This window comes from Porcisia hertigi, chromosome 35 (genome assembly GCF_017918235.1).
Source record: "Porcisia hertigi strain C119 chromosome 35, whole genome shotgun sequence".
In the NCBI taxonomy this organism is placed as follows: Eukaryota; Euglenozoa; class Kinetoplastea; order Trypanosomatida; family Trypanosomatidae; genus Porcisia; species Porcisia hertigi.
Genome location: NC_090594.1, coordinates 1529414 through 1550459, shown reverse-complemented (window position 1 = coordinate 1550459; position 21046 = coordinate 1529414). Strand labels below are relative to the sequence as shown.

Below are 21046 nucleotides of genomic sequence, written 5' to 3'. Positions count from 1 at the left end.
AGCACCGGACTGGGGGAGATACTGTGCGCACGCAAAGAAATAGGCCGGTCAACTCGCAACCGCCACACACACACACACACACACACACACCCAACAGAGTCTAGCCGTAATGGGAACATCAAATACACCACCCCCCCCGCGGGGGTTCAGAAGAAACTCCGTGGGTGTGCGCGTGTGTGGTACACCCGTGGAATGCACGAACACTGTTGATTAGAGCGCGCCCTGCCGATTACAATCTACATTTTCTCGTGGAACCGCCGCTCTCGAAATATGTGTTCCTTTTCTATCCCACCGAACCAGGGTGAATCGAGAGAGAAAAGACAATGCGGGTGAACCACACACTCAGAGACGGTGGACAAACAAAACAAAACATCACTTGAAAGAGGGCACTCTAGAACCAGACCACCACCACCACCACCCGAAAAAAAAGAACAGCTTATGGAGCAACCACGCGCCCCACCTCGTCCGTGTAGAAGCACAACATCAGATGAGATTTTACGCTTGGTCTTTTTTCTTCACTTCTTCCTTTTTAGTACCCCCCCCCTCCCTCCCTCCCTCCCTTCCTTCACCTCTTTGTCTGGCCTATACATTCAATGCACTTCTTCAAAGCACGCGCAACAATCAAGAGGAGCACCCAACGAGTGAAAGGAAAAGAGAGGGATGGCGTGGAGCGAAAGAGGGAGTGAGACAGCGAGACTCCATTCACGGTGCCAGGTGGAGTGAGGAGTCAGCGACGCTGTGCCTTCCCCTCCTCCCCCCTCACACGCCCCAGAGTACCACCACTCAGCGTACCACCGTTAAGTCACCTATGCAAACATTTGTTGGCCTGTTTTTTTTTTGCCTCTGCACCGCCGAAGCTGCAGCCACAGTCCCCCCCCCTCCCCCTCTCGCTCTCTCTATCTCATGCCGTCTTGCTAAAATCAAATGACGGTGGCAGGGCCGGCGTTACGCACGTCTGAGAGAAAATCCTGCAAGGCGCTCATGTAGCCCGGCATTAGCGGTAAGTTATTGTGCTCTCCATCCTCAAACTCGAGAAAGCGACGGAGCGGGACAGTGAGGTCGCTGCCGTTTCCATCGCGCAGACACTTTGTCGCAGCCTTGTAAAGTCTCCGCATCTGCTCTGGGGGTACGATCTCATCACGTAAACCAGAAAGAAAAAGCATCGGCACCACCACCTGGGAAACCTTCTCCAGACTGTTCCAATCGAGCCAAAGCGCAAGTGGTTTGACATAATACTCGAAAATGCCCACCGCAAGGCCCGGGCACCGCTTCACCAGCTTCGTTAGGACGGGCCGGCTCAGCGCAGAGGCCATATCCCCGATAGAACTGAAAGAGTTCTCTACAATTACAGCAGATATTCGACGGGCGTACCGCTTGTGAGCAGCCAAGTGAATGGAAACAGCGCCGCCAAGACTGGTACCCATGACAACAATACGGTCACGCGGCACTCTCGGGTCTTGCCACAGATAGTCGAAGCATGCCTGCGCATCCAACTCCAACTTCTCCTGCGTCGGCTCCGAGTCATCGCTAAGCCCAAACCCACGATAGTCTACCATCATCACGGCACACTTTAGATGGGAAACGAAGGCCTGAGCTAGAGGCAAACGATGTCCAGCGTTGCCGGCGTTTCCGTGGAAGTAAAGAATCACAAAACTCGGTGTCCCGTTCGGTGAAGTAATGCTTCTATTTCTGCAAGATGGGAGGCCCTCGGTGCTGGTACCGTCTGCACCCGCGCTCGATGCCTCCACATCCACATGCACAGCACCCAGTGCAGCGGCCTCGTTTGCGGATGTGGATCCCATCAATTCGGTGCTGCCCCTATTACTCGTCTTCTCCATCGACGACGTTGGTGGCGGCCATAGCATGTAGCCCCACAACCCCACTTTATCAGCAGTGATGATGCGCACACGCTCCGCACAGGGGATGCCGAGTGCCACAGGGTCGTCGCAGATCTCCCGGCTCTCTGGAGGAACCCACGGATAGTAAAGAAGACGGTCCTGGTGACTGCGATAGTAGTAGCTTATGATGTACAGAAACAGCGACACGAACACAATGAACAGGGCGAGGTAAAGTCCCGCCGAAAGAAGAAAGCCGGCAAAGCTCATGGTGCAATTTTCTCTTTTTTCTCTGGGAAAGAGGAGTGTGTTCAAGGGTGTCTAGACACCTGCGTTGGAGTTTGAACCCCGATGTCGACTTGGATAAAAGGCTGCGCACCCTCTTTCAATCTTCACGCACGCACGTGCACACACACGCACACACAGTACAAGCTACTTTTGTCGATCTTGAACAATGGCCCTCATGAATTGAGGACCAATGGGAATGGGAAAGTGACTCTCTTCTTTCTTTTTCTTCCTCCTCTTCAGAAAGAATATATATGTGAAGATGCGATACGGCAAAGGCCTCAAGACTTCAGAAGCGCGCGGGGGAAAAAAGAGTGCGTGTGTGTGATGATGAGAGGGAGGGAGGGGATGTCGTGGGAGACAAACGGGAAGTAGAGAAAAAAGGGCAAAAAAAAACAGTGGGCAGCAAAGATATTAAAAAAAGAAGTGGTCTGTCAGCACTCCCTGCCACGGCCTGACCACCGGATTCAAAAACGACAATAGGTCTCTGGGTCTTGTAGCCGAGAGTATGTGGAAGCGTAGTCGCGAAGAAGACCTATTGAAGCTACGTGAAGTTCTGCTTTGGAACCACTAAAAAGAAAGCAGGAATGAGGGAAAGAGAACGGCGAAGAGAGGACCGTGGTGACTAAAAAAAAAACAAGGGGAGACAGACCGTTAAAAATTCTTAGCCTCTCGCAATCACCATTTCTCTCTCTCTTTCTCTGTGTTGTCCCTCTGTGAAATGTGGAGTCCCTCCAGGGGTTAAGATTCCAAGAGGGAAGAAGAAAAATATTGCCAACAATACACCTTTGGAGTATATAAAAAAAAACGGTGCCGAACGGAGTCAAGAAGCTGCCAAAGGAACGCACTCGTTGATTGAGGCGTACACGTTCATCACACATACGCAGTTGTCCACAAAAATATAAGCGGCGACTGTTTTTCCTCAGTGTCACCCCTTTTTGTCGTTTAAAAGACGCCGGACACACACACACACAACGGTGAAGCGAGAATGAAATGAAGGAGACTTCGAAAAACAAAAAGAAGAGGGGAGGAGGAGGAGGCTGCAGATGAAGATGGGATTCACAGGGGAGCCGGTGGATGGTGCACAAAAGCCAGGGTGAGCGTCCTTTAACGCGAAGGGGAAAAACAGCTGGAGAACACGTAACAGTTGGCACGAGATCCGCCTACCATTGGTCTCCACCCTACTGACATCGAGTTCATCGGGCCCTGTCGGAAAGCACCACACCCTTGGAGGAAGACGAGGGAACGCCTTCCTCTTCATCTCTGCGCGCTGGAGAGCTCTATTAGGTGCCGATTTGGAGGTGACCTTCTCACACACATTCCCACACACCAAGACGAGAGTAGAGAGGAAAACGTCAACCTCCAGGCAATCACAAAAAAAGGGAGAGATCGCCACCCGAAACGTTTCCTTCAAACATGTCAGAAGGATAGACAAGTCCCTTCCCCACTACAGTGGCTTTAAATCATCGTTTATTCCTGCGGCGGGCCCGAGTCCTTGACATTGGTTATTGTTGTTGTTGTTTTTTTGACGTTGCGTGTTCTGTCTACATGTTTGTGGGGGTATTAGTGCGTATGTGTGCGGGGAAGCGAACGCAAGCAAAAGTAAAAAAAGGATATAGACACGTCATCACGCCCGTTCGCGTGTAGGGGTACCTCACTGTTCGTTAGGCTGTCCGTTTGCGTGGGTGTCCTGCTGCTGCTGCAGCAGCTGCCGCTTTCCCCGGCATCTTATAACACCAGCCTCTACAAAAAAAAAACGAAGAAACCGTGCGAATAAGAGAAACATGCAGAAAACTGAGCGACGGAAGACACAGAAGATGGAGACCACAGACCTGTTCGTTGGTAGAAAAATACAAAAAGGAGCTACACGTAACACACACGCAATCCAGTGTGCACGTGGTAGTTGTAACACGCGTGTAGGGGGTGAGGGGGAAGGAGGACGGGGGGGTAGAGGGTAGAGGGCTAGTATCTCGCGCATGTAAGAAAAAAAAGAGAGACAGCAAACCTCATTTGTACACCGTGAAAACACAAAACGACACCGGGGCCGGGAGTGGGTGACAAAGACGGCAAAGTCGCCAAATTTGGGAGTATACACCTACGCTAGACGTCAACACACAAAGAAGAGAGGGGTGAGGCAAGGCGGTTCCTGAGGGCCTGTCCATGATTAACCTGAAAAGGGGGGGGGCGCACTCCCATGCACAAACTCACACACGCGCATATGCAAATACACACACCCATCCTCTCTCTCTCTCTCTCTCTATATATATATATATAGAACAGATACAGAGAGAGAAAGATTTAGTGTGTGTGATCTCAACGTACTCCGAACGCAGGCCTGCTTAGCACGTTGGCTCTGCCCTTTCCGTTGATCTCTCTCTCTTTCTCTCTCTCTCTCTCTCTGTGCGTGTGTGTGTGCTTCCATTTTCCTATTCATCGAGAGAACATGGGAACAAAGTCCCCGAAAGAGAAAGAAAACGAAGCGACCGTTGGCACAATCGAGACAGAGACCAGCGCAGGATCGGCAACAAGAGAACACGAAAGGAAGGAGGAGAGAAAAGGGGGAAGAGCACAGGAGAGAATAAATACTCGGACAAACAAATGAAATAAAATGCATACAAAGAAGCGTTGAGTGGTTTCACGTTTATAATGCGCAAAACAAAAGAGAACGGGGAACGAAAGGGCGGAGGAGGAGGAGGAGGAAGAGGACGTCATTTCTGTTATTGTTGCCGTTTCTTCTGTGTTTTTTTTTATCACCTTCGTTTTGTGGTCTGGGGGGGGGGGGGGGGAACGAAAACAAAGGGGGGAAGGACACGCGGCGAAAGAGCGGAAAAATAAAAGATGTCTTTATGTTGCAGCTCTCTCTCTCTCTCACAGCCTCTCGGTCCCATTTCATTCCTTCGATACATAAATTGCCCTGTCCTTGCACTCTACGTTGTGCGATGTCCTCTTTTGAATGCATGCCCCCTTTTCCCATCTCGGGATGGCACTGCATGGCTTTTGCTTCACGATGCTGAACACAGTGCTCATGGTGCCCCTAAAATGTACACGGTGAAGAGGAAGGGGTGAAAAGAAAATAAAAACTTTGCGTGTTTGTGAGCGCGCGCGCTAGTGATCATTCACGCTCAACCGCTTCCTCTCCAGTGAATGGAAAACAGATTTGGCCTGTATCCATTTTAAGTGGAAAATTTGTTTCATTGGGAGGACTCTACTCGCTGTGTTTTTCTCCCCCCACCTCATCGCGTGTGTGCCTCATCTCTAATACCGCTGCACCTCTTCCCCCTGAATAAATGGTCACTCCACCGCCAACATACTTCATTCCCTAACGGCTGGAATGAGATGAGATTCTGCTGCAAATAAAACCGTTCGTGGCCTCGATCCGTTGACTCAGGTGGAATCGTGAGTACCCAACAACGGTGCGCGCAACGGCAAAAGCTAAAAGAGCAAGGGGAGAGGGGGGAGGGGGGGGGGGCAGATACGAAAAAAAAAAATAAAAGTGAGTAAAATGATCAGAAGACGTTTTACTCAAAAAGAACACACACACGCACACACAACAAAGTAAAGAGCGATGAAGAGGGGGGGAAGAAAATTCACCCCACCACACCTCGGGGTGTGGCAGATTGGTCGCCACGCCATCGATGAACACAGACAAACAATAAAAAAAAACGCATCCAAAGGGATCCAAGTACAATCATATGTACATTGGTGGTGTTATACATGTACAAAAGTGACACGATTGCGTGCGGGAGTCCCCAGAACATGAGTGACACGTGAATGTGTGTGTGTGTGTGTGTGTAGGTGTATGTGTGTAAGTGTTTTGTGTTTTCGTTCTCGAGGTTGAGAACGGGTAAAAAAACCAATATATGCAGCCGGAGGGGGGAAAGACGTGAACCCCGCTTCAATGAAAAACAGAAAGTCAGAAACATCGCAATCATAAACATTGGAAATAAAAAGAGACGTTTTTTCAGCTGCACACCAAATGAGGACGGGAACATGCAAAGTGCAACACAAACGTGCAAAATAAAAAACGAAATGGATAGCCACGGTAAATACACACACCGGCGCGTGTGCGGCAAGAGAGGGAGAGGGAGGGGGAGTAAAGAATGGAAGATCATGAGAACGCAATTCCTAGTACACCTCCTCCTCTTCTTTAATGTACATCGTGACGACACAACCTCCATTGACAGCTTCCACTGGGGGTGAAGGGGAGCGATGAAAATCCGGGGAAAGAAGGAATGCCGCAGGTGTGCGCACACCCGCGGCCACGCAGCGAGAGACGAGCGCGAAGGAGAAAACTGGTGACGAAGGTAGAACGCCGCCGGTGACTAAAATCCTGCAGACAACCGGACAACGCCTGCAGTGTTCCCAGTACCTTCCTTGCTATTATGCCAACCACACGGAACTAGAAGCCCTTAAACTCCGCCTGCTGAGCCGACGTTAGCGCAGGCGTGCGATCAACCGGGCTGTCTGGGTACTTCTCGAAATTGCTCGTGTCTCCAGTGCTCTTCACCCTCACCGGAATCGGGGCGGGGTAGTAGCATGCGTACAGCTTGTCCCAGTTCGCGCCGTGGAAGTACGGGTGGTTCTTCACGTCCGCTGACCCGCCCTTCAGCGTCCCCAGCCGCTTCGTGTGGTCCGTCTGCAGCAGCCCCTTCACCAGGTCGCGCGCGCGGCCGTCGAACCAGTTCGGGAACTTCAGCCGCCCAGCAAGGATCTTCTCGTAGATCCGGAACGGCGTGTCGTCAAAGAACGGCGGGTACCCCGCAATGAATTCGTACAGCAGCACACCCATCGTCCACCAGTCCACCGCCTTCCCGTGGCCCTTGCTCTGGATCACCTCCGGCGCAAGGTACTCCGGCGTCCCACACAGCGTGAACGTGCGGTCCGGCACCTTCTTCGCAAACCCGAAGTCAGTCACCTTCACGTGCCCTTTACTGTCCAGCAACAGGTTCTCAGGCTTCAGGTCGCGGTAAATGACATCCAGCGAGTGCAGGTACTCGAACGCAAGCACAAGCTCCGCGTGATAAAACTTCGCCACATCATTGGGGAATCGCCCCGCCGTGCGCAGGTGCGTGAACATCTCACCGCCCATCACGAACTCGAGCACAAAGTATACCTTTTTATCGTCCTGAAAAGAGCACATCATGTTCACAATGAATGGGTGAGAAAGCTGCATCAGAATCTCCTTCTCCTGCGAGAGGTGCTGCTGCTGCTTCATCTTGATAATCTCACGCTTCTTCAGGCACTTGATCGCGTAGTACTCATCTGTGCCCCTGCGATGGGCAACGCGCACGCGGCCGAAGGAGCCGGTGCCGAGCGTGCTCTTCAACTCGAAGTCTGAGAGTTTCCAGTTGGAGGTATCCGGCTTCTCAAAGGAATAGACAGATTTGGTGTTGGGATTGGCGGCTTGGTGTGCTTGGTCAGAGGACTTTGAGACGGATATGGGAAGCTGAAGCTTCTCCTCCTTGTTCGAGCAGTTGGACACCCGCGCCACATCGTCTTCCTTTGTGGTAGAAGTCATTTCGATTCCCTTACGTCGTGATGGGGGGGGAACGAAAATCGTGCACCACTTGTCCGTCTCCCAGTTGCACTGTTTCGCAGAATGTGAAGTGACTTGTTGCGTCCTTCGAGGGCGAAAATCGACGGAGGGAGCCGCCAGCGTCTAATCGAGGCTCTTCCACTTTGTGCCTACGAGAGAAGAAGAGGGGAGGGAGGGGGGATCGATTTTTTTTTTGGTTGTTGAGGCCGGTACTGTAAACAGTCTGCTGTGTATACGAAATCGAAATGTCGGCGACGTCTAATGTTTCAGTTCGAATGAAAGGGATCAGAGTAGGGAAAAAAGGATGAAGCAGTGGAGGCACACGAACACCCACGGAGCAAGAAAGGCAAGAAGCAGCAGGAGAGGGGAGGAGAGGTGGGACAAAGTGCGCGGGGAAAAAAAATGCGCACACTCACGAACGATGGAGGAAAGAACTAAAAAGAAAACAATGGAAAAAAGATAAAATTATATGAAAGAGGGGGGCAGACGGGCCACGAAAAACTTCACGAGTGTGTATGATGGGCGAAGCACGCAGATCGTCCCTGAGAGCCCGTGGCGACAAGAGTGCATGTTCGCGGAGTAGACATGAAGGAAGTGAGGAAGGAAATGGGGCGAGAATATCAAGAAGAGTCGGCGGGTAGCGTAATAGACAGCAGGTAAGAGTTGACTTTTACCGTGGTTGGGGGGAGAGAGGAGTACCGACGAGGGCTGGAGAGAATTCGCATCCGCAAAAGATGCGGGTGGCTTGCGGTTGTTTGGAGTCGCTCGTTGCTTTACACAGAAACGTGTAGAGGCGAACGTAAATAGAGTGCGCGGCTGCGAACCTCCACACTCTTCGACTCACAGCTGATCACAGCGAGGGAAACGAGAGACGACTCACCTTTGGCTCGGGGGAGGAGGGGGGTGAGAAGGATGGGAGGGAGGGGGCGGGGCGGGGCGGGGGGGGCTGTCCTTACTACCAAGCAGCCAGACAACAGACCAAATCGCTGACGACTTTTTTCTAGTGTGTTTTCCTTAGGTTAATGCCTTTATTTGTCCATGCAAGCACATCCGCCGGCAGCCCATATGAAAGCAAGATCATTGTTTGGAAACTCACTCTTCTCCTAGACGAACGAGCGAACTGCGCCACGCCGAAAGAAATTGAGAAGGGAAACACGTGCATACGCGGAAAAAAAAAACGAGCGGAAAGATGGAGAGAAAAATCATTTTGGTTAAACGGTAATAAAGCGCAGCACCCGCAGCCCCTCTCCTCTTCGTCTTTCACTGTTTTTTTTTCTTCTTAACTGGGTTGGTCCCCTCCCCGCCACCCACCCACCCACCCCCCGTTCCTGAAGCAGCGTCACTTCTCGCGCCCTACAACGGGAAGGAAAGCATCGCCGTGAATGCGCACAAGCGTCACCTCAGAGGTGCACCAACATTGCACAAATACTCTGAAGATGAAGAAGAGCCACGCGTGCATCTGTTCAGGAAAGTGTGCGTGGGTGTCTCCCTCTCGCGAAAACGGGTGCGGTTGGCTGAAAAAGGGAGAGCGGAACGTGATGGGGAAAAAAAAGTTTTCCAGGAGAGTATTGGCTGTAGTATTCTAGTGAGCGCTGCGGTGTTCTTTTGTGGAGTATTTGTGGCAGGGGGGGAACACCCGCTTTCCATTTGCCCAGTTTGGGATCTAAATGCCGAAAGAGAAGTAAGGCAATGGAACAAAAGCTTCACGCGCCGCTGTGCTTTCGTGTCTCGTCTCTCTGCTGCTCTCTCGTTCCCTAACGCGCTACGGTTACCTTATACAACGTGAAAGCCATCACTGGCGTGCGCTAGGGCAATCTCCAGCTTTTCCTTGATGATCTGTTTGTCGTTGTAATCGGGGAGATCGAGCTGGTTCGTGCAGCCGTGACCAACCGGGAGTCGCGTCTCGTCTGCGCAGCGTAGCACCTTGATCTTCTTCATGACCCCGTTCACTGGAACAGCCGCCGTTGTTGTACAAAGCTGCAGGAAGCGCCGCAGGTTGTTCTGTGACATTTCGAGCACCACCTCCTTCAGGTACTTGGGCGTGTTGGAAGTACGGCTGAAGCCCTGGAACTCCAAAGCGTCAACGATGGCCTGCGCTGAGACGTGCATCTGGCCGCACAGAAGCAGCAGTAAGTCAGACGGAGAGAGCAGTTTCAGGTGATGCTCAAGAGATGGTTCGCAGTAGAAGCCTTTCCTAATCGCCTCCAGCGCTGTGCGCCGGCGCTCTACTAGGTCGAACTTCTCGCGAAGGCTAATGTAATCGCTCACATTTTCGGGTGTGAGAGGCGAATCCGTCGTGTACCGGCCGTCTGTCTGCACCCTGAGGAACTCCGGGGTAAAGTGCGAAAAGTCGAGCCCGGCGTCCGCGAGGTCGGTGGTAGACAATAAGCGCAGCCGCTTCAGCGTGTTTGCCATTGTTGCGTCATACTCCTCCAAGTCCACAAACGACACCTCAACGCCGGAGAGGAACTTGAGCACGGCCGAGCTGAGCTGTAGCGGAATTTGGCGGTTCTCGATTATGCTCTTCAGAAGCACCTTGCCGAGCAAGAGGAACAGATCTGGCGCGATGCCATCCGAATCCGGTGCGGGAAGGTACGGTAGGTTCGAGAACAGGGCAGTGCGCGCCTCGGGCTCGCTTTCCTCCCTCCCCGCCGCGTCTGTCGTGCCGGAAGATACGGTGTGGTTGGCGTTGTGCGACGATGCTGTGTTATCGCCCTCGGTGGCTGCGCACACGAGAGCTTTCTTGACCATAATCATCTGGTCGTAGAAGAGGTTGAGCATCTCTGTCGTCAGTGCGCCCTCGTCGATGCCAGCCTCTCCCTGGAAGACAACCATGATGGGAGAAAGAAAGCCGTCGCTGTCGAGATGCTGGAAGATATCACGCACAGACTCCACCATGTGGTTGCGCGAGACCGAGACCAGCACCTTCTGTTGATGACTTCGACGAACAGCGTAAATGTACGAACGCACGGCGTCGATGCGCTCGTCGCTCTTAGCCAGCGCACTGCTGTTTTGGTTGCTGTTCATCGAACTCAGTGTCGAGCTGAAGTACGGGTGCGCCAGCAGGTCGTAAGCCGTCATTCGATTTTGTGGGTCGGCTACGAGCGCGGATGCGATTGCCTCCGCCAACTTCTCGTCACCGCCGACTGCCTTCGCCGACACCTCAATCCGCTTCTGTCCTGGAAGCAGCAGCGGCAGCTTTGGCTTCTCGAGCGACGAGTCGTGAAAGTACGCGTTATACAGCGCCACCTCCAGCATGGTGATCCCCAGTGCCCACATGTCCGACATGCCCGTGGACTTCGCCTTTTTCGAGCCGGTATCACGCAGCAGCTGCTCAGGTGCCATGTACTGCATCGTACCCGCAATGCTGTCTTCACCGTTGGCGGTGGTGGTCATGGTGGTGGTCAGCGTCAAGTCAGCGACGCCGAGGGCACCGTGCTCCTTCGCAATGCCGAAATCCGAGATGACAGGCCGCCCGTCATCCGCAAGGAGTACGTTAGACGGCTTCAGGTCTGCGTGCACGATGCCGTGCTCGTGCAGGTAGGCGACGCCGCCGACAAGTTGACGGAGCATGTCCTGGACTGCCACCCATGATATGGGCTCCTGCTTTGAGAGCAATGTCCGCAAACTGCCGCGGTGGTAGTAGGGGAGGAGGATGTACGCAAAGGGACCGTCGAAAAAAACCCCTTTGAGACGAATAATGTTGGGGTGGTTGCAAGAGGAGACGATGCTCACTTCGCGCTGGAATCGTCGTCTTGCCGCATCTTCGTCGATCGAGATCTCTTTCACCGCGACTTGCTCGCCGCGGCGCACTGCGTGGTACACCTTGCTGTTCACGGTGGACGACAGAGTGGACATGACCTGGAAATCAGAGAAAGAAAGATTCTGCCACAGCCCACTACCTTTGACCAGTCGCAAGATTCGTGAGCCGTTCGCCATGGACTTCCAAGCCAGCTCCGGGTGATCCTGCTCGACCAGCTCCATGATGCGTGTCTGCAGAGCCTTTTGCTTCTCGTGAATTGCAGCAATACGTTGGTGCAGCCGCTTTGCCTGAACCTGCAGGCATTCAATTTTACTCTCGGGCTCGTCGCGAATTTTAAACCATTCGATCTCAGCCTGGAGCAGAATGCGCTGGCGTTCGTGCAAGAGACGCTGCTGCTCAAGCTTTGCCTCTTCTTCCAAGAGTGTGTCGCCCTCGCGCATCGTCTTGACGAACGCCTCCTTATCGGCCTTCACGCGTTCGACAATGCAGCTAATCTGGTCTAGCCCCTCCAACCGCACGTCGGACAGTTCCTTTGTTGTGGTTTGCGCCACCTGACGCGCGTGTGCCTCCAGCTGGGCGTCGAGCACCACTGCCTCGGAGAGGAGCGAGCGAACCCCATTCATCGCATCGGCCTCTGCCTTCAACGCCTGCAAGAAGGCCTGCCCAGACGCGTCAGTGGCGGCAAAGCACTTCTGCGCTTTTCGCACCGCTCCGTTGATCTCGACGCGGCGTTGCAGCAGCTGACCAAGCTCATCGCCGGCGGCTGTGGGGCTCTCAGGAGGAAGGCTCGTCTCAGGTGTGGGCGGGAGGGAACACTGAGGGGCGCTCTCCGCCTTGGTGATCGGTGTGGGGTGGCTCGCTGATGAGATGGGATAAGATGAGGGCAAGGCCGCGGGGGGGGCGGTGGCATTAGTCGATGCTGTGTTCGACGGGGGCCGTGCGGCGGCGAGCGGTGACTCAGACGCGAGAGCCGTCTTCAAGATCGCGGGCTCCTGGCTCGTAGCGTTCGCTGGGACGCTGGAAATCCCGTGCTTGGTAGGCGATCCAAATCGGCTGAAGAAATCCTGCTCCTCTTTGGCGATTTTCTTAAGCTGCGCAATCGCCATCCCAGCCTTCGCAGCGGTGTCCCAGAGTTTTTCGAGTGTGGCATCTCGCTCAGTGCGGGCGTTGTGATAAGCGTTGCTATCCTGCTGGTGCACAGCGCGGCGCAGCTGCGCCTGCTTGTCGGCCAGTTCATTGGAAAGAACGGAGATCTCGCTGGAGGTGGCGATGTTCATGAGGGACTTGATTTTGTCTGATCGCTTGCCACACTCGACAATCGCCTCTTGCGCGTTGTACATCTCCGCATACTTCGCCGTCTGGTCTCTAGTAGCCGCCGCGCGCTGAATCTCCGCCTCCAGCTCGCGGAGATCCACTTTCGTCCTGTTCAGTGGAGACTGCACGTCAGAGATGTGTGTCGGAACAGTTGGCCACGAAGAGCGCTTGCCGACGCCACTCTCTACGCAAGTGCACGAGGAGCAGCCGGAGCTGATGAGAAGCGGTGTCGCCGGTGCGCGCGCCATCTTCGACTCACACTTCGCCATTGCTACACGAATTGCCTCTTTGTTCGCGTCGGGTGCCAACGCCCATGCCCTGCGCAAACACTCCATGGCATGGCCAAAGTTGCCCAAGCCCATCTGCGCCATTCCCAACCGATAGTGCCCCTTGAAGAAGTTCGCATTGATCTCCACCGCCTTCGCCGCATCCGCAGCGGACTTCTCGAACTCTTTGATGTTGTAGTAGGCAAAGGAGCGGTTGGTGTAGATGATCTCCGAGTCTGGGTCCGCCTCGATCGCCTGTGTATAGTAGCGGATAGCTTCATGGAACCGACCAGCCTTGAAAGCGTGATTGCCCTCCTCACGCAGCCGCGTCCCGTCCAGGTTGGGGCTGCCGGTAGCAGAAAACTGAAGCGGGATGCGCTGCTGCTCCCGTTGTATCCAAACCATGGGCGACACGCCTCCGCTGTAGACGTTGCCGGGAGAAGCAGACTGCGTTTCTGCCCTTCGCTGCGAAGGGCCATGAACTCGACGACTCAGATCTGCAGGCACACTGACACCAGAGCCACGACTAAGCAGCAGGTTCGGCCCGACTGCCTGCAGCATCGAGAGCGGATGCACCCCTAGACCGTCGTCGGTGCTGAAGGTGAACATGGTCGGCGGGCCGCTGCCATCGTCCTCACCACGACCGCCGCCTTGCATTATGCCCCGCAGCAGAGACTCGAGAGAGTAGTTGGCACTCATCCTCAGCGTTTGGAAAGGGGGGTAAGCACAAGAGAAACGAAGAAAATCCAAAGGGAAACACCAGACAAAAAGTAGAGGACCGATGGGCACGGCTCAGTAAAAATGTGTGTATAAATATAAAGTACAACTCACAACTCTGTCTCCTTCCCCTTCTCTAGTGAGCCAGAAAGAAAAAAATCTCGCGCTTTTTTTCGCAGGAAAGCGATGCAACGGTTGGGAGGAGTAATGAGGCGGTCGCAACGAGCAGGCACCGCGTCCCCGTACACAAAGTCTCACGGGGCCAGCACGACGGGAGTGCTGGGCTTTCTGCCGTCCTTCTCTCAAGCTCCGCGGTGAGGCGCACACGGGCGGACAAGGGCACTGAGAACCACACACTGCCCACTAAAATAAAAGTATTTCGAGAGTCGAATAGGAGGCACAACCGATGGCGCGAAAAAAAAAAAATCGAAACGTTTCAGCAGAGAAGTCAGCCCAACTACTATATGTAACAAAAAAGAGGGAGCCTGTAAACGAGGACGGCCGCGAGGGGGAGGGAAGGGGGAGTGAGAAACGAGCCAATCAAACGGAGGGGGAGGGGAGGGGAGGGGGGGGGGAGTGAGAAACGAGCCAATCAAACGGAGGGGAGGGGAGGGGGGATACAGCGGGTAGAGAGAGAGAGGGGAAAGACGTCAGCACCGAGGTCGACAACGTGAGACGCAAAAGAAAAATGAGAGGAGAATCGAAAGAGAGAGAACAGCAATGGCAAACGAAGCTAGTTGATAAGGTCTGTAGAGGAGGGAGAGATGACTCGTTTTTTTGTATTTTATAGCGTTACCACGTCTCCTTTGTTGGCCCTTGACTACTCGCGGATTTGCCCGAGTCCCCCCTCTCCTCACCTGCTTCGCTTTTCTTCGAAAAGACACGTGTGGATGCTGAGCCACACACCCTCTGCAAAGCAAGGATGAGGAGGAGTAGGGAGGAGGGGGGCAGAGCAAGGCTGATTATAGCGAGTTAGCGAATGCCGCCAATACTATCAGAGTTCCAACCGTCCCTCCTCCTCCTCGTCCTCCCTCAGACCTGGAAAAGGCAGTCGCGGGGTTTGCCGATAGCCCAATAAAAGGACTGAAGATATATAGGAGAGCAGGGCGCACACACACGTGCGCGCCGGCAGAAGGGAGAAGCGAGAAGGGATGTGGAGCAGGCGAAGCCTATACGACTAAAAGAGGGTGGGGGTGCGGATATTGTTGGAAAAGAAACGTGCTCGTGTGTGGCCGCTGGTGTTCCCATAGAGAGCAGAAATGGTGATAAGGAAAGAGATCGCGGCACCGGCGTGTGGCCCCAATGGGGGCAGATAATTTGGTAAAGACAGGAGAAGCGCGAACAGGGGGACAAAAAAAGCGATGAAGAGAGAGGACGGAGAGAAGACATGCCAGAACCCCTGTAGCTCATCACACACATCCGGTGGTTAGCTCTATTCCAAGAACTCTGAGCTCCCGGATAACACGGGGACACACTTCAGAAGGGTATGATGTCCCAGTGCCCATCAGGCAGAGAAGCCTTCACACACCTTGTCCGTCGGCTCACATCGAGGTGCCTTCTCATGGCAGCGACATCGAGTGCCTGTGTCGCGTAGCGGTGGAGAGACACAGCTTCATTATTGATGAAGGGCAGATGAGCCCTGGGGATGGCCATCGCCTCGGAGCTACTTGCCACAGTAAAAGACGACTACGCAGTTGATACGCTGTGCGAGCGTATTAGACATCACTCGAGCGCATCTCACCCGGCCATCACCGCCTACTAGTGGGCAGCCCAAGTCATCTGGAGGGCTGCGTCGGGTGACGGACCCGGCGTGGAAGGTACAGCCAAGAGGTGACATGTGAAGGGGATGAAGTAGAATTCGAGGAAGAAGCTCTGCTCAAAAGACAGCGTCTGGACTGCTTTGAAGTACATCTTCCGCTGCGTTGCGCCAAGCGATGGGGTTGGAAGGGGTGAGGGGGAAGAGGGGAGGGAGGCCTGCATACATGTCATAGCAAAGTGTCAAGTTGAATTCCCTCTGAGGGAGAAAAACGAACGCACTGCAAAAAAATAAAAAAACAAGAAATATGTTACAACAGGCCAGAGTACGGACCCCCCCCCTTGTTTTCTCCTGCGTGGATGAGCTGCCTGTGAACGGAGCGACTTTCAACGATGGAGTCCCAACCCGCAGCATCGGAGACTGCTTCTTTTCCAGGAGCCCCCGCACGCTTCGTATCTATCCTGCTTCACGGGCAGTCTAGTTGTAGGGGATAAGTGTAACGGGGCCCACCAGAGAGAAGAAGCAGGAGGCCCCGGCAATAACCGCGCGACCACTTCCGAGTTCCGAGTAGGGGCATGAGGGCCAGGCAAAGAACGCGAGATCCACTGAAGGCAGCTGTAGATTTTCCACAGCGATCTGTGTTCGTCAAAGCCGTTGAGGTATCGAAGTAAGCACTAAAAAAAAGACTCGACTTCACCACTGTTTACAACAAAAAAAAAACGTGTTGAAACGAGAAAAAATAGAGAAATCAACCGCTTTACATCAACACGAGAAGCCCACCACCACCATTCTCACGCTCGCTGTGTGCTCCTCCCCTTCCCTCCCCTCCTCCTCCTCCTCCCCCGTTTTCCCCACCTCTTCTCATCCCCCCCCCCTCTACCCCTACCCCAATCTTTCCGATCGAAGAGAGACGTTATACATGTAAGCTCTGTTCATTACACGCACACGCACACATGAGCAATGTGATACTTGGAGCAGGTATGAGTGGGTGGATGGAGGGAGGGAGGGAGGGGGGGAGGGAGAGATGAATTCATCCCACCCCACCCCAGGGGGTACAGCGAGAGAGAAACAGTTCATGCTCAACAACAAGACCACAAACACGCACATATACAAAACAGCGCACATTAGGGGGGGGGGCATTGGCAAGAACGCAAACGTCGAGAGAAGCGGGGGAGAACTGAAAGGCCTCTATAATGGCCTATGTACTTGATGCGGCGGCCACCAGACCACACTCCATGTTGCGGAGGCAGGAACACATGGTACGGATCGACGGAGAGGGGCGCACGCGTTTCACTTGAGTTGTGCCTTCAACCACTCAAATATCCCCATGGTCAACGCTGCGTTTGGTGCGGCGTAGGCAATCCTGCTGCCTACACCCCTCCATAGCGCACGAATCCCTTCCTCCTCTGCCAGTGTCACCAGCCCCTCTAGAAGACTCCGATAGTGATACGCAAAGAGAGCCGGAGTGGGTGCACCGACTCGCCCTCGATGCAACACGGCCCGCTGTACCTGCATCCTTGTCTTCACCAACTCCAACGGATTCGTGAGGACGGATGCCATCACGTTGCCAGCGGCTCCAGCACCGAATGCCACGGCAAACGTCGCCGAAGAGAAAAGCTGCGTTTGGTTTCTGCTGCCCCGCCCCGTCTCCGTTGGCGGAGGTGAGGCTGTAGCGCACACCTGTGTCAGTAAAGTCGAGAAGTACTCATAGCAGACAAAGTACACGGCCGAATACGGACCGAAGCTGGCGAGGGTGGAGGCGTATCCCTTATAGAGACCCCTCACTCCTTCATTGGCTACAATACGCTTCAATGCATCCAGGCTGCTCGTGTAGCGGCCTGCCAGCGCTGGTGGCTGACATTGCAGCCTCTCTTTTGCTACGTCGATTGGAACCCATACGAGGCAACTCACCGCCTCCGCAGCAAGCCCAGATACTAAAAAGCGCACGCTGGAGGGAGTGGCTGCGGCGATGCCCTGAAGTGGCTGCAGAATATCACCCCGGATACTAGTCATTTTGCAGTTTCCCCCCTCCTCGGTTGCCCCCTCAGTAGCGGAAGCCTGATCACCAAGGTCCTTCCATGTCGTACTGCACCAGTTGTAGGTGGTCAGGTACAGAGCAACGCCTGGCGCAGAGCCAACAGCAGCGACCCCGATCCCACGGTAGAACCCGGCAACACCCTCTCTGGCCCAGATAGAGCGCGCGGATTGGAAAAAAGACCTGCACGGTGCCGACGCAAACGATGGCGCGGCCTTTGCAGGAGAGGACAGATGGTCGCCGGCAAAGCCAGTAAAGGTGACCGACTTGATTGTATCCAGTGGATGAGCGATCAGGCGTGCAAGGATGCCTGCAAGTGCAGAGCACACCACATCCATTCGACCGAGCCAGTGTATACGACGGCCACAGCTCCGTTACAAATAAATAAATATGTATATATGTATATGGGGTCAAGTGTGATGGTGGTGGGGTTCAACGACTAGATGATGCAAATATGTGCAAGATGAGAAGATAAATGCCCCCAAGACTGAGAAATCGCAAATGTACGCGCACCCTCAAACGCTTCAGGGTGTAATAAGCGATTGTTCAGCAGAGACCATTAGCGAAGATAAAAAGAGAAGAATAAAGATGAATGATCCTCAACAGAGGGGAGGGGGGAAAGAAAAGGTAAAGGAAGTCAGCGACTCGCGCACCGCACGTATGCGTCCACCATGAAGTCACGCCAAGTGAATCCACGCCCCGTTAGGTCGATAGGTCTCAAAACACAAGCAAACCTATGAACCGCAAAGAGAGATTCCCACAGGGAAACGACCATGACGAGAACGCCGGGGAACACTTCAAAAAAAAATAACTTGTGTACCTTGGCAGATGTGCGTCGACTCCGTCGAATAAGGACACACCCGCACTTTTTTTTGTTGCAACTACACGCCTTCTGGCCCTGCGCAGCCTTGTCGATGACACACCGACGGGAGGGAGGGGAGGGAAGGGGGGAGGGGTGCGTGTGTACGTGCAAATGGGTGGTTCCATCTTATCCCCGTGTTGTCTTTGTGATTGTTTTTTTTCCTCCTTATGTTTATGTGCACATACTGCAGAAAAAAAAAGCCTTTGAGCCTGTCCCACTGAAGAAAATGTAGAACGAAAAAATCGTCCAAGTGAGCACAAGAGGTGAATATAAAGAGTAGGAGAGTGGAAGAGGGGAGGCAATACACAACGAAGGTAGGAAGAGAGCGCGCGTGTACGAAAATAGAATTAAGATGGGAAGTGCCACAAAGAGGTATAGGCCTCCGGAGAAAAGGGGGCTAAGGCATCTGTGGCAGCACGAACAACTGAAGCGCGAAAAGCAAGACACACAGACAGTGAGGAGGACGAGAGGGGGGGGGGTTGCTTACACGCTGGTGCCTCGTAGTGCGTTTTCCTCCTCTATTCGTTCTCTGCTCGCTCACACCTTCACGGTGATGCTTCTCACTTTCTCCTTTTTGCCTTGCTCGTAGTTTCAGAGTGCCCAAGATATAATCCTGCCCTACTCACTGCACGCGAATGTGTATGTGTGTCAGTCAGCAAGTGTTTGTGTCTGTGAGGGTTCTTTCAGCACTGAACATGCTGCTGTTCGCACTCACAGGAGAGGGAAAAGAGAGAAAAAATGCCATGAGGAATCCTGGGCAAAAAATTTTTAAAAAGTGGAGTCTCTGTGTGAGTGTATGTGTATATATAGATATATAGATATATATTTACATATAGATAGATATATATCAGACGTTATACATGGAAAACCAAACAAGAAAAATGAAGAGAGAAATTAAGGGGGAGAAAGGTGGAAGGGGGGGGGGGCAACGCACAAAAACAACAGAAAGAAAACATGTGACTGCTCCAGGTGATGACTGCATAACCTACACGGCTGCAGCCATACACACACACACACACACATTTTCACAGAAATGGGCGGGCCAACACACGCGCGAATACGCACGCAGGTTAGGAAGCAAAACGTGATTGTGGACTGGAAAGGGCGGGAGGGGGGGAGGGGGAGGACAGACACAGACAAACCACCAAGAGAAAAAAAACAAAAATTGCACACGAACACGCCGTATGTTTAGCAGATAGAGAAAAAAAGGGGGGAGTGTGTGCTGCAGAGCTACAGAGACCGCTCTCGGATCCAAAATGTATTCATTAACGGCGCGTCTCCCCGGGCACAGACAACGCGGATACGGCAAACAACAGAATTTTTTTCAATGCGCCAAACCATCCAACATGGCGAGGACGATGAATGAGCATGAATGCTCGTACGGGGCTTGAAAAAAGTGGACGAGAAAAGCCTACAAAAAAACACAAAAATATGCGTCAAGTGACGACGAAGCGACTACAGTGAGTGCACCAGAGCAGCAAAGGAATAAAACGACCCCACAAAACAGGAAAATTAAGAAAACAAGAAAAACTAAAAATGGAAGAGCGCGAAGTCGTAACGCGAGGTGTGTGTGCGTGTGTGTTAGGGGACGGGGGGGAGAGGAGGAAAAAGTCACAGCGACGAGATCCGAGGAAAAAGCACAAACAGTGGAGAGTGGAGTTGATGATCCCGTTCAGGACACATAAAAATAGAGACGAATGCACAGGTGTCAGAGGGAACAACACAAAAAGATCGCAAAAAAAAAAGAAGGGGAGGGAGAGAACAAAAGTGAAAAGGGATATGTCGATGAGATGAGGGAGAAGCGGCTGAAACATCGCGCACCCCAGCGTAGGGGGGGAGGGGGAGAAAGAGGTCAGGAAGAGATTGGCGCTAATTGATCTAACTCTTTGTGTGTGTGTGTGTGTGTGACTTCTTTTGGCGGTTACCTTGATAATTTCGCTGCAGAATAGAGAGACGGGGATGAGGTCAGTCAGTAAACAGGGATGATGGAGGGGGGGGGAGTTGTTGCAATGAAGTGAGCAAGCGAGTAGCAATGGGGTTTGGAGAATGAACAAAAAGAATAGTCTCACAAAAGGTGGGGAAGCAGACTTCAATATGGACACCCGCGCAAGCAGGGGAGGGGAGAGAAGAAAAAGGTGGGGAAGCAGAAATACATCCATTCTCGCCCAGAAACAAACGCCGACATTATGGGGGAAAAAAGAATGGAAAGACACACAAGAGTTTCTTTGGTGAGTCTTGTCTGAGTGAAGTTGTGCTCCTCTCCAAGCGCGTGTGCATCGTGTGTGTGTGTGTGTGTGTGTGTAGGCAAGTGTGGTTCAAAGGCAGCACAAGTGAAAAGCGGAAAGAAGGCAAACACACATATATATATATAGTGAAAAGAAAAAAAAAGAGGAAGGTGACCTTCTGTCGCGGATGAAGGGAACTGACATGCGCACACACCGACTCGGCGTTTTATCACATCACCACCATTTCCACACCCTACCCCTGTAAAAGAAAAAAAAAGGCGCGGTGTCACAGCACACGCATTGGGGAAAAAATAAAAATACAGAGAAATGGTGAGGAGGGCGGGGGGGGGGAGGGGAGGGGAGGTGGTTGATATCGCGAAACAGGGCAAGGGAGAAGAGTGGTCATACGCAGTAAGCGCTCAACATGACATGCGAACAGAACAAAAAAACGA

At 53.1% G+C, this 21046-nt stretch overlaps 4 protein-coding genes across 4 annotated transcripts; all 4 read right to left on the bottom strand.

Annotated features, from left to right (window-relative positions):
• Positions 1 to 920: 920 nt before the first annotated feature.
• On the bottom strand, positions 921 to 2105 carry JKF63_01402 (uncharacterized protein; the record flags this gene model as incomplete). The annotated part of the gene is made up of 1 exon (XM_067897449.1): positions 921 to 2105. One exon carries the CDS (start codon positions 2103 to 2105, stop codon positions 921 to 923), a length of 1185 nt encoding a protein of 394 aa, XP_067753606.1.
• Positions 2106 to 6519: 4414 nt separating this feature from the next.
• JKF63_01401 (uncharacterized protein) lies at positions 6520 to 7638 on the bottom strand (the record flags this gene model as incomplete). The annotated part of the gene is made up of 1 exon (XM_067897448.1): positions 6520 to 7638. One exon carries the CDS (start codon positions 7636 to 7638, stop codon positions 6520 to 6522), a length of 1119 nt encoding a protein of 372 aa, XP_067753605.1.
• Positions 7639 to 9429: 1791 nt separating this feature from the next.
• On the bottom strand, positions 9430 to 13698 carry JKF63_01400 (uncharacterized protein; the record flags this gene model as incomplete). Its single annotated transcript, XM_067897447.1, has 1 exon — positions 9430 to 13698. One exon carries the CDS (start codon positions 13696 to 13698, stop codon positions 9430 to 9432), a length of 4269 nt encoding a protein of 1422 aa, XP_067753604.1.
• Positions 13699 to 16762: 3064 nt separating this feature from the next.
• Positions 16763 to 17845, bottom strand: JKF63_01399 (uncharacterized protein; the record flags this gene model as incomplete). The annotated part of the gene is made up of 1 exon (XM_067897446.1): positions 16763 to 17845. The coding sequence occupies one exon, from the start codon at positions 17843 to 17845 to the stop codon at positions 16763 to 16765; it is 1083 nt and encodes a 360-aa protein (XP_067753603.1).
• Positions 17846 to 21046: the final 3201 nt, after the last annotated feature.